A 13605-nucleotide genomic window follows, 5' to 3' on the forward strand; every position below is an offset into this window, starting at 1 on the left:
CAAGCCTCTGTTAATTTTTTCTTTCTTCTGTGGAACACACAAAAAAAGAATGTCTGTAACCAGGCAGTGGACGGTAAGCATTGACTTCCATGATAGGAGAAAAAAATAATGCAAGTCAATGGCTACTGTCAGCTGTCTGTTTACAAACATTCTTTAAAATATCTTCTTTTGTGTTTAGCAGAAGAAAGTACACAGTACAGGTTTGACACATGAGGATGAGTCCATGAAGACAGAAGTCTTTTTTTTGGCTTAACTATCCCATATTTAAATTCGGAAGTATAATAAATAATAAAACGGAAGTAGCGGCAGATATTTTCTTCCATAGTGTGACATGCATCCAGGTGATTATTGGAAAAGAAACAAATGTAGAGCGGATAAAGGACCTTATCCATCAGTTGTTGATTGGAATTTGAAATAAAAAATGAATGTGAGTTTTCAGGAGGAAAATGAAGGGACAGGGTTTAAGCAGACTAAATAATTGGAGAAGTCTAGTATCGTTTCACTGAAAGGTCCAATTATGTTATTTTGAACATTATGAAATTAAAAATACTGAAACTAATAAACATATGCATGGATGATTCATTCACAATAAAATCTATAACAAATAGATAGGGCTAATTTTCATTTCATGCTGACTTTAATGCTTAATTAAATTCTCAATTCTCTTGGCTTTTCTCAGCTAGCGCTGCAGACTGGGCGGGAGCCTCCTCCAATTTGGAGGGTCCAGAAAGCTCTGCTGCAGAAGTTTGCTCCTGAAATCAAAGATGGACAGCGACAGTTTTGTGCTACCAGTAATGTGAGTGTCTTTGTTTATTTGCTAAGCATTAATATAATGCATTTGATGCCATACCTGAAAATGTAATACTATACCACAACCATAAACTCCTCTGTCTCTCTTTGGCAGTATTTGGGTTACTTTGGAGATGCAAAGATGCGTTATCAGCGATTATATGTCAAATTCTTGGAGAATGTAAATAAAAAGGATTATGTCCGAGTGTGCTCGCGGAAACCCTGGCATCGGCCCAGTCTCACACTGAGGTAATATTACTCTAAATGACCTTCTAAAGCTACTATGGTCCTATTTTATATATCAGTTAATACAGTAGTTACTGTCAATCAAAGAGTTTTCACGATTTACTCACCCTCATGGTGTTCAAAACCTGAATGTTTTTTATTTTAAAGAATTTTCATAATTACATGCGACAGTATACAGCGCCATGGCCGTCAACGCCTTTTTATTTCTTTTTTTTTCACACCATACATGTAGTCCACCTGACTCAAGCATTATATTCCAAGCCATCTGAATACATGCAATAGGTTTGTGTGAGAAACCAGCAAAATTTTAATATTTATTCACTGTCAATCTTTCCAATGCTGCAGCTCACAGGTCAAAAATGGCGATTTTTACACAGATTCTGACATTTGAGACATCTTGAGACATGCAGAACTAACATCTAATCTGCTTAATAGGCTTTAATTTTTATAATTATTTCACAAAAAAAAAAAAAACAGTTTACAGGTTTAAAATGATGTGAGCGTGAGTAAATAACAGAATTTTAATTTCAGATGAACTTTCAATTTATTCAGTATATTATCGTTATAACATTGCTAAGATTAATGTCTTTTCTTCCCACCAGGCGCCAGTCTCTTCCTAAGCCACAACCTGTACATAGCCTGACTCCACCTCGCATGGAACGAGAGGACAGAGAGAAAGAGAGAGAGAGGCAACGAGAAAAAAAGCAACGAGAACAAAGAGAAAAAGAGAAGGAGAGAGAAAGAGAAAAGGAAAGGGAGAGAGAACGAGAGAGGGAGCAGATAGAGAAATCTAGGAGAGAAAAGGAGAAGGAGAGGGAGAGAGAACTTGAAAAGCAAAAAGAGAGGGAGAAACAAAAAGAAAGAGAAAACGAGAGACAAAAAGAAAGGGAAAGGGAGAAAGAAAGGGAAAAACAAGAGAAGGAGAAGGAAAAACAAAAGGAGGAGAGCGAGAAAGAAAGGGAGAGACAAAGAGAAAAAGAGAAGGAAAGGGAAAAACAAGAGAAGGAGCGGGAGAAAGAGCGAGAGAAGGAAAAGAAGCTCCAAGAGCGACAAACTCAAGAGAAGCTGGAGAGGAGAACAGCAGTTGTGGAACGCGGGAGGGTCAAAGAGGAGAAGAGAGTTGTAGAGAAGAGAGTTGACAGGACGAGGAGCAGGCCTGTGAAAGTAAAGGTAGAACCTCCACCAAAAAAGAGGAAGAAGTGGCTTAAAGAAATGCCCTCTTCCTCTGATTCAGACTCATCCCCTGACCCGCCCAGTGAGGATGAAGGTGTGTATAGGTTTGTTATGTGCGTGCCATTTACTATCTCCATTTGTTGGTTGTTTTGCAGACGTATGCAAAGCTCTATCAGAAGCTTGTTTCAATGTTACTACAGTACACACTAAAGTTCAAAAGTATGGGTTTGGTAAGATTAGTTTTTGGTTTGTTTTTGAAAAAGGTCTCTAATGCTCACCAAGGCTGCATTTATTTGACTAAAAAAATGCAGAAAAACAGTAATATGAAATGATTAATATAGTCCTGTAATGTCAAAGCTGAATTTTCAGTGAAATTTCTCCAGTCTTCTGTGTCATGATCCTTCAGAAATCATTCTAGTCTGACGATTGACTGCTTGAGAAACATTTCTTCTTATTAGGGCCCAAGCCCTGAAAGGGCGAAGAGCCCTATTGTTCTTCTAAGGATTATTAGGGCCCAAGCCCTGAAAGGGCGCAGAGCCCTATTGTTCTTCTAAGGACAATTTAGCTTTTTCGACTATTCGGGCACTTTCGGGGCCCTTATCATGCTCGAAAACTCTTGAAACTTTGCACACACATCGGAATCTGCGGCCATCAGGGCCGGACCAAAGCTGGTACCCGGGCCTGGCAGGGGGGCTCGACAGCGCCCCCTAAAGTGGGGTCTGAAAACATGGTCTATTAATCAAACACACTTGCACGCACATGTATGAAACTCGGTACACATATAGAGCTCATCGGGCCGAACAACTTTCGTGCTCTAAGTTATGTGTCAGCCCAACAGGAAGTGAGCTATTATGGGTTGTTCGGAAAACGCATGCTCTGGAATTTGCGATACTCCTCCTAGACGATTCACCCGATCAGCACCAAACTCGGTCAGCATGAAGTCAAGACACTGAGGATGCTAAATTGCGAGCAACTTTTTGATATCTCAAACGGTTAGGCTGTGGCGAGGAGACGAATTTATGGCGAGAAAAGGGAAACAGGAAGTGTGTTATAACTTCTGCATTCATTAATTCATTTTGATGAAACTTCAGCTGTGTGTTCGTTGTGAGAGGCTGATCACATGGATATGACTTTTGTGAGTCAAAGTTATAGCGCCACCAACTGGCAGCAGGAAGTGTGTCACTTTCAAAATGCTTTGAAATCACCATCTTATTTTTACCCGATTTACTTCAAACTTCATCAGTATAATGTCAAACCAGAGCAGATATAAAGCTGGTAAGCACTTCCTGATATTGTATATACTGTTGCCACGGCAACACATCAAACTATAACATTCTTTTTCGCTCCTTTTGAGACTCTTAAAATGCTTCAAATTACATGAAACTCAACACACACATCAGACATGCTGTCCAGTAGATAAGGGCAAAGACTCAGAAACGGGCGTGGTGGAGGAGCTCAGTAGCGCCATCTTTTGACAAAAGTAATGCAATCTTTTGTCAAAAGTGGGGGGGTTAGTTTTATCTTCAGTCACCAAACTCTGTATATACATTGTTCTCTTTGAGCTGAACAACTTTCTAATTTACAGTCATTAGCTCCGACGAACAGGAACTCAGATATTTAGGGCTTAAGGTGTGAGGACCTTATTGTAATTGCTCAAACCATCATTTTTCTTTTCCCAAATGAATTACAGTTTTGAGGGCCTAAACACGCATGAAAACTCATGAAACTTTGCACATGCATCAGAAGTGGTGAAAACATACATCTGATATGGGTTTCAGAATTAGGTGTGGCAAAATGGTTCGATAGCGCCACCTACAAAATTTAAATTAAGCACCATTCGTGCTACGTTTCATGTATGAGTATGAAAATTCGGTAGATGCATTCAACAGCCCAATACCTACAAAAAAGATCCGAGGCGCCAAATCTGAAAAACCAACAGGAACTGAGATATTTTGAATTTTCTTTGGTAAATTGGTGCAGTTTTTGCCATTGCCAGACGTTGTACTTTAACAAACTCCTCCTAGAGATTGAATCATATCAACATCGTATTTGCACAGTCTAATCTAAAGGCCTTTGTGGCGTTAAATTGGGAAGATCTTGAGTTTTCCCTGAAGGGTGTGTCCGTGGCGGCCTCACAAATGTTGATGTTTCGCCATGACACAGGAATTTGTTGTACCTCAGGCATACAATGTCCGATCTGCCTCAAACTTCACATGTTTGACAAGAGTCCTGGCCTGAGGACATCTAAATTCCAATATTCAGTCAAAGTTATAGCGCCACCAACTGGCAGCAGGATGTGTCACTTTTTGAAAATGTTTTGAATCACTGTCTTACTTTCACCCGATTTACTTCATCAGTATAATGTGAAAACATGACAGATATAGACATACGAATGGATTTCTGATATTTTATATACTGTTGCTATGGCAAAGTGTCATTTTAATTATCTTTTTGGGTGTTTTTGAGACTTAGCATGCTTGAAATTGTGTGTGTGTGTGTGTGTGTGTGTGTGTGTGTGTGTGTGTGTGTGTGTGTGTGTGTGTTTTCTGGGCTTTACAAAAGGTCATTTGCTGTTTTTGAAGAGACACATGTCTTAAAATTAATTATTTACTGATAAAAATCAAATTGATTTAAAAAGTAAATTTCACATAATTTTCTAGTTTATAAGTTGTCTGGCTATCACCAGACCAAGCTCAATTTAAGATTGATCAATGAGCATTATTTGAATGACTCTGTATGCAATTGGATAGTCAACTAAACAGACTGCTAAACTCGCCAGGTGAATAAGTTAGTCTGTGATTTGTTCCCGCAAAAGTGTAACAGAAGCAGTAGAAATGAATGTACGGGTTTTCAGACTGTGTTGCAGGGCGAAGTCAAATCGCTGGCAGATCAGGCTACGTTTACCCAGTCAGTCTAAGTAAATTTTATAATAAAGTTTATAATAAACTTCCATAAAATTTAGACGCGCATCTTACTCTTACCTGACACTAATATTAAAATCAGTGTGCACAAATATCTATCACTTTATTGTGAAAAATAAGTAAAAAGCTAAAACATATTATATCTTTAATTAAATACTGGTCTTCTGAACTTACAAAATTTTGAGCTGCAAAAAATACATTTGCACATAACTGAAAGTGATATCCTAATACTTTTAATTGTTTTCTATAACATGGGCTTTAAAGAAGGTCATGTGCTGTGTTTGCAAAGATCACGTATGACACCTCTTTAAACTAATTATTTATTGATAGAATTCAAATGGGTAAAAAAAAATACATTTCACATGAATTTATAAAAAGAGTCTGTTTATAATAAACTTCCATAAATTATATGCACGCATATTACTCTTACCTGACACTGATATTAAAATCATTGTTGCGGTCTCTGTGATTTGGCTTTATTTATTTATTTTATTTTATTTTAAAAAAATATTGAATGCCACACATATTGAAATAAAAACAAGTATGCTTTTTGCTGCATAAGATTGGTGAACAATCACAAGCTACAGTAGGTCAAAAACACATAAAGAGAAGGCTAAGGATAATACAACTTCAGCATTTGGACAGTATTCTGCACTCATTTTGAAATTGACATTTGACATCATCTGACATAAAATTAATGAATAAAATGTAATTGATCTCAGAGATGTGAGTGTTGTGGTTCCTGGTCATAGCAGCACCAGTTGCTGCAGTTAATGAGGTGAATTCAAATGACTTTGACATAGTCCCTTTATTTATTTCTTCTTTCTAAATGCCTATTGCTTGCTGTGCACAGTTAAGCTGATGCCACCGGGGTGGCGGTGCCCCCGACTTGGGCCCGTCATCGCTGCTCGCAGCTTTAATTATTATTATTATTATCTTTTCGCCTTTTGGGCATTTTTGGGGCCTTTCCCATGCTCGAAAACTCTTGAAACTTTGCACACGCATCGGAATGCGCGGCCAACAGGGTCGGGCAGAGGCCTTTGCCCCGGGCGTGGCAGGGGGGCTCAACAGCGCCCCCTTGAAAAACTGGGTCTATATATTAAACACACTTGCACGTACATGTATGAAACTCGGTACACTTATAGATCTCATCGGGCCAAACAACTTCCGCAATCATAGTCATAAGCTTCGCCCAACAGGAAGTGAGCTATTATGGGTTGTTCGGAAAACGCATGCTCTGGAATTTGCGATACTCCTCCTAGACGATTCACCCGATCAGCACCAAACTCGGTCAGCATGAAGTCAAGACACTGAGGATGCTAAATTGCGAGCAACTTTTTGATACCTCGAACGGTTTGGCCGTGGCGAAGAGACAAATTTATGGCGAGAAAAGGGAAACAGGAAGTGTGTTATAACTTTTGCATACATTAATTCATTTTGATGAAACTTCAGCTGTGTGTTCGTTGTAAGAGGCCGATCACATGGATATGACTTTTGTGAGTCAAAGTTATAGCGCCACCAACTGGCAGCAGGAAGTGTGTCACTTTTGTCCAAAGTGGGGGGGTTAGTTTTATCTACATTCACCAAACTCGGTATATATATTGTACATTTTGAGCCGGACAACTTTCTAATTTACAGTCATTAGCTCTGACCAACAGGAAGTCAGATAATTTGGTTGGAAGATAACAAGAAGTGGCAAAGCGAGCTCTGAGTTTTTACCTTCTCCTCAAAAGCGATTCATTCAATCTCCTCCAAACTCGGACAACATGAAGTAAATATACAGAAGATGCTAAAATGCGAACGGTTATTGGATATCTCAAACGGTGGTCCCGTAGCAAAAGCCTAAAAAACACAAAATAAGAACACAAGTGCCTGGTTCATAAATAAGGCTATACTCCCACCTGCTGGTTATTCTATATAGCACACTGTTTTTTTTTTTTTTTTTTTTTTTTTTTCCAACACTTATGCTCTCCCTTAAATGTCCAATAGAGGGCAATATTGTATAAGTTTTCAAGCAAAAAAACCTTACCTCTGTGTGTGTGTGTGAATGGTTTTCTAGCCTGGTGGGGACTTAAACCTGAATGCACACAGACTCATGGGGACTTCCCAATGGGTACAAAAGCTTATAAATCAAACAGAATGAGTTACTTTGAAAAGGTGAAAATGCAGAAAGTTGTGTGATGGGTAGGTTTAGGGGTAGGAGCAGTGTATGAGGACAGAATATATGGTTTGTACAGCATAAAAACCATTACGTCTATGCTGAGTCCCCAGAAAAAGATAGTGAACCAGACATGAATGTGTGTGTGTGTGTGTGTGTGTGTGTGTGTGTGTGTGAGGGGCAGGGGCGGGGGGTGAAGGGGGGTGTTGTGGATGGGGGGATGGGCTGAGCTGATTTGAGTTGCCTGCAGCATACTTCAGCATTACTACTGTGTGTGTGTGTGTGTGTGTGTGTGTGTGTGTGTGTGTGTGTGTGTGTGTGTGTGTGTGTGTGTGTGTGTGTTGTTCTAGCCTGGTGGGGCATTCAACCTGAATGCACACAGACTCATGGGGACACATGTCACTGTAGGGGCCTAAATTGAGGTCCCAATGGGTACAAAAGCTTATAAATCATACAGAATGAGTTATTTTGAAAATGTAAAAATGCAGAAAGTTTTGTGAAATGGGTAGGTTTAGGGGTAGGGGCAGGAGGACAGAATATATGGTTTGTAAAGCATAAAAACCATTACGTCTATGAGTCCCCAGAAAGATAGTGAACCAGACATGAGTGTGTGTGTGTGTGTGTGTGTGTGTGCGTGTGCGCTAAAAAGATTACCTCTCAATGCTGTGCTTTGGCCTGCATTAAATGATAAAACATATTATTCTGGGTTTGAATAAAAAAATAAATGTATAAAACCAGTTTATTTGTAGGGCATTGACAATATTGTTTTATATAATTAGTTAAATAATTGTGTTAATACAAATAATTATTAATAAAACATATAAATATTTAAAAAAAATACTAACAAAGGAAAAAACACATTTAATTGTCTTTTTCAACAAAAAGTTATTGGTGTGTGTAACTTAAAAATGAGAAGATTAATGTTTAAGGACAAAAATGAGAACCAATGAGCTACCGGTATATAGAATAACCAGAAGTTGGAAGTGTAGCCTTATTTAGTAACCAGGTTGGATATGTCCTAGGGAACACTGTTTTGAAGATAAAACTATTGTTGTTATTGCAAAACAGTGTTTTCAGACAGTGAAATAAAAACAATGATCTCTCACTGTTTAGATTTTGTGTCTGTCATTCCCCCTCCCCCCTCCCTCTCCCTCTCTTAGGATCACTGTGTGTGTGTGTGTGTGTGTGTGTGTGTGTGTGTGTGTGTGTGTGTGTGTGTGTGTGTGTGTGTGTGTGTGTGGAGGGGGTCTCTCTCACTCTGTGTGTGTGTCACCTTTTCTCTTGTGTTTTCATAATTTAACCCTTTCATATCATAGGCTATCACAAATATCTATCACTTTATTGTGAAAAATAAGTAAAAAACTAAAACATATATTATATCTTTAATTAAATACTGGTCTTCTGAGCTTACAAAATTTTGAGCTGCAAAAAATATATTTGCACATAATTGAAAGTGATGTCCCAATACTTTTAATTGTTTTCTATAACATGGGCTTTAAAGAAGGTCATGTGCTGTGTTTGCAAAGATCACGTATGACACCTCTTTAAACTAATTATTTATTGATAGAATTCAAATGGATAAAAAAAGTTAATTTCACATGATCTTATAAAAGAGGCTGTTTATAATAAACTTCCATAAATTATATGCACGCATATTACTCTTACCTGACACTGATATTAAAATCATTGTTGCGGTCTCTGTGATTTGGCTTAATTTATTTTTAAGAGAAGTGTAAGGATAATACAACTTCAGCATTTGGACAGTATTCTGCACTCATTTTGAAATTGACATTTGACATCATCTGACATAAAATTAAAGAATAAAATGTAATTGATCTCAGAGATGTGAGTGTTGTGGTTCCTGGTCATAGCAGCACCAGTTGCTGCAGTTAATGAGGTGAATTCAAATGACTTTGACATAGTCCCATTATTTATTTTTTCCCATATTAAATGCCTATTGGCCTGCTGTGCACAGTTAAGCTGATGCCACCGGGGTGGCGGTGCCCCCGGCTTGGGCCCGTCATCGCTGCTCGCAGCTTTAATTCTCCTTGTTTTGCTGCTTAATATTTAGTGGAACGATTGATTTAAATGATTTTTTTTTTTTAAAAAGGATTCTCAATGAAAAGAAAGTTCAAAATAACTAATTTCATTTGAAATAGTAAAGACGTTTACATCGTTACCTAAAAACACATTCGATTTATTTTACCAAAGCCTCTTTTGTTACGTTCAGGGTACGCAAAAGTTATTTGTTTGTTTGTTTGCTAGTTAGTTCTCGCTTGACCCATGACCTTGCCATTGATAGCCCTATGCTCTACTGATATTAGCTAGTTAAAAACAGAATACACCCTTGCTGAATAAAAGTATTCATTTTTTAAAAATAGAAATAAAATCTTATTGACTGCAAACTTTTGAATGGTAGAGCATACCATGGTAGTACCGCAGCATTCTTTGAAATACCACATTAAAGATATGTGAATATTGTTATATATCAAAGTGCCATTGTATTCTTACCTTTTAATACCAGCCCATCCTGGTACTTTTATGTAAGGGTTGTCCTAGCATTCAGAACTCAAAACATGCTTTATATTAATGCTAAACTTATTGCTAAACACTGTTTAATTTTAGCTATAGGAAAAATGCTATTACTACAATCTGTTTATAAACCAGCACACCAGACCACGATGGATGCCGAATTTAGTTAATGTTGAATTTCCTATTTTCCCTGAAGCCAAAACAAAGTTGTTTAAGTGTGTGTGAGTACTTTCAGGTGAATGTCTTCTGGTTTTTTTTCACTTGAATTGCATCTGTTCCATCCGCAGTATCCACACGCAGTGGGATAAACAGTCGGGCCATGAGAGAGATGTTCCGCAGTTATGTAGAAATGCTGGTCAGCACTGCTCTGGACCCTGATATGATCCAAGCTCTGGAGGACACCAATGGTGAGCACACATCATTTGGTTAAATAAAAAATAAAGTGCATGTGTGGAGGATTGGGTTGATGATTAAGAAAAAGAAGGATAGAAATAATAATGAAAGAGGAGGTTAATAAAGCAAGGACGGTTGAGAGAAAGAACAATGAGACTAGATGAATAATGACATGGAAAAGATGTCGAGAAAAGCTACAGTGTCTAATGAAGGCTGTTCAATTAATTTTCAATAAATAAATGTTTAAATATATATTGTTGCTGCTTGTCTTTTAAAATAAATAACTTTTATTCAGTAATCCATCAAAGAATCCTGATTTTTTTTTATTTATCAGTTTCTACAAATATTAAGCAGCGCAAGTGTTTTGGTGAGCAAGAGACTTGTTTCAAAAAATATTTGAAAAATCGTACCCCTTTTGAATGAAAATTAATATTTGTCACACCGCAGGACTATTTTAACTAATGAAAAAAAACTTAGAAGAAGGGTTGACGAGTAATAGGACCTAAGATATATATGTGTGTGTGTATATATATATATATATATATATATATATATATATATATATATATATATATATATATATATATATTAAAATCGATTTTGTCCTTAGATGAGCTTTATCTCCCACCCATGAGGAAGATTGACAGTATCCTCAATGAACAGAAACGAAGGCTGTTGAGGAGGATCAACATGAGTGTCCAACATCAGGTGACACTATCTTTCAGTGATACTCAGAATGTTATTCCCCTTCGTACACTAGACCTCTTGATTTATGTTTTCCGAGGAACATATCTGGCAGTCTCTCACTCCCCATTCTTTCTCATGTAGGAGGCACTGCACATGTTCCCTCAAATGACAGCAGACTCCCTGGACTCTGGAGCGGTTAAAGTGCACCTGGGTGGGGAGAGTTACAACCGCAAAACCCTAAACAGAGTCAAAAGGAGCCTTCCTAAACAGCAGGCATGTTGTATACTTGATTGTTTCTCACTTACATAATTGAGTTATTCAGTAAGCAACCCAAAACAATATTTAGCCACTTCAGCCACTTAAAAAAATAATATAAATGTGGTTGCATTATAGAGGTATACCAATACCAATTATATGGATTGATGCATCAGTCAAATGACTAACAATCTGATATATCGTTGTAATGGCGAAAAAATAGATACATATTTTATAACTCTATTAAATATACTTGAAAACTCGTTTGACTGTTATAAATAGCCAGTGGTCATCAAATATTAGATGTTTAAACACTTCCTTTTTTTTTGTCATCAGACTTTTTTTTTTTTTATATTATAATTTGTATTTATTTTAAGCTTAAGTGTATTTTTTCCTTGGGATACAGGATTTGTGATTCCTCCCCACTACCCAGATATTTTAATAACATTTTCATGTTATATTTTGGTTGCAATTAATAATAATTGAACTTGTTGGTAAAATAATATTGTAATATTAATATATTGACCATAGTTACCATATTACATTTTATTATATTACGACATGTTTTGAAATAACAGCAAATATCGTATTGTTGGCTAATAGAATTGATGTCAGATATTGTGATGAAACTTCCGATTTACACCCCTGCTAAAAAATAAAATCTGTTTTTTAAATTATTTTTAAATTTTATTTTTAATGTTGATGTCCATTAATGTGATGCGCTGCTAGGACACCTGTGTGAACCCTGAGGGAATTCATACCTCCAGTAAAATCATCTGATTTTATCATTGCTTTGATGTTTTGTTTTCTATTGCAATTACATTTATATGTAAATGTGGCTTAAAGGGACAGTTCACTTAAATCATTTACTGACCCTCATCTCGTTGCAAACTGTAATTTCTAAGAGAAGATATTTTGAAGAATGTTTTAACTGTTTTCATCCAATGAAGTAGATGACTTTTTGGAGCCATTGCATTTCAATTATGGATCATGAATGAAGTCTCAGAGTTCTTTTTCTTTGCTTGTAACCCCATCTTTATTTCCTTGTCAGGACCTGAAACTGCAGACAGAGACTTGTCGAATATACAGTCTCTATCACTCTCTCCATCACTACAAATATCACACCTTTCTGCACTGTAAAAAGGAGGTATGAGGAAATATGAGTTTGTTTGTGAAATGTATTGCTGTATCCGTGTATTAGCTCGTAAGAACCCTCTTCCTTCTTCCCCCTCTTCAGACGGACAGTATAGAACAGGCAGCTGAGGAGGATCCAGGTCAGGAGGAGGTGGTTCAGCAGTGCATGGCCAACCAGGGCTGGCTAGAGACTCTGTTCAATTCCTTCATTGAACTGCTGAGGCTCAGCAACAAGGCTTAAGATTCAGCTGTCGACGTTCCAAGCACGTCCTATTTGGAGCGGGGAGAAACTCCTCTCTCTCAAACTGAAACCGGTGCACCTCCAGGTTGCAGGAAAATTAGATTTTCCTTTGCAGAATGCGCAAGAGCCAGTGGCGGTTTAAGCTGTTGCATTTTAACATAAAAATGTTTTTGTGAAGCTTTCATTCCTCTCTCTTTCATTATGTGTCAGCTCCCTGCGACGGGAGCCACAGGGAGACGGTATGAAAACAAACAAAAAACAAAAAGAGCAAGAGTGTGTAAAGACATTTGTCTGCACAGAGACGAATAAAGATAGTGCCAAAGGGAACAGGGTTGAAAACCTCACTGGTCAGCAGTGTTTTGGCAGAGGTGAGCTTTGAATGCTATGTTCCATGCATACTCTTATATATAAATATGTATTATGAACAATTATGATTTGTATTATTTATACATGGACATTTATACATGGTTACCTCCCAAAGCTGGGACAGTTTGCTGTTATTATTTTGAATAATAATGCTCATGTTTTATGAGGGTGTACATGAAATGGGCCACCCATAACCCCCTATTCTTCCTGTCCCCTAAGCTGAAGGACAAGGCGGACAGGATATGGACAAAAGAGCGGGGACAAAGCAGTGTGTAGTTCCTTTTTTTTTCTTTTTTTTTGGGGTAAAAAAAATAAAGCAAATGAAAATTGTATTTAAAATAAAAAAACGTGTTCTTTCTGTTTGTTCTTTAAAAGAAAATGAGGAAAAAGGTGTATTTGTTCGTTTTCTCAAAGAAAACATGACAGTGCAGAGGGATGTAATAGTTTTTAAAGTGTGCAAAATGTCTGTGTTTACTGTTTGTTTTTTATCTGTTGGTTGTTTACTATGATAATTATAATTGTTATTATTATTGTTATTTTGGAGATTTGCTTATTTCTCTTTCCTGTAAATATTGTACAGTTGCTTCGGTCTCTCTCTCTACCTGCCCCTCATCTGTACATGAATCCTCCTGTATTTGACAAACGCAAATAAAAGAAAAGAAAATGAGTTTATGAAAAGGATGCATTTTCACACCAGACTGCTTTGGATT

General features: G+C 37.3%; 1 protein-coding gene across 1 annotated transcript in view; it reads left to right on the forward strand.

Moving 5' to 3' along the window:
• Window positions 1-13576, forward strand: part of prr12b (proline rich 12b) — a 32111-nt gene extending 18535 nt beyond the window's left edge. Inside the window, exons 9-16 of the mRNA XM_067416486.1 lie at window positions 680-796; window positions 905-1038; window positions 1638-2302; window positions 10107-10226; window positions 10823-10920; window positions 11041-11172; window positions 12206-12301; window positions 12392-13576. Coding sequence (XP_067272587.1) covers window positions 680-796; window positions 905-1038; window positions 1638-2302; window positions 10107-10226; window positions 10823-10920; window positions 11041-11172; window positions 12206-12301; window positions 12392-12529 — 1500 coding nt within the window. The 3' untranslated portion in view covers window positions 12530-13576. The remainder of the gene's footprint in view (window positions 1-679; window positions 797-904; window positions 1039-1637; window positions 2303-10106; window positions 10227-10822; window positions 10921-11040; window positions 11173-12205; window positions 12302-12391) is intronic.
• The last annotated feature ends 29 nt before the right edge of the window (window positions 13577-13605 follow it).

This window comes from Pseudorasbora parva, chromosome 2 (assembly GCF_024679245.1).
Source record: "Pseudorasbora parva isolate DD20220531a chromosome 2, ASM2467924v1, whole genome shotgun sequence".
Classification (NCBI taxonomy): domain Eukaryota; kingdom Metazoa; phylum Chordata; class Actinopteri; order Cypriniformes; family Gobionidae; genus Pseudorasbora; species Pseudorasbora parva.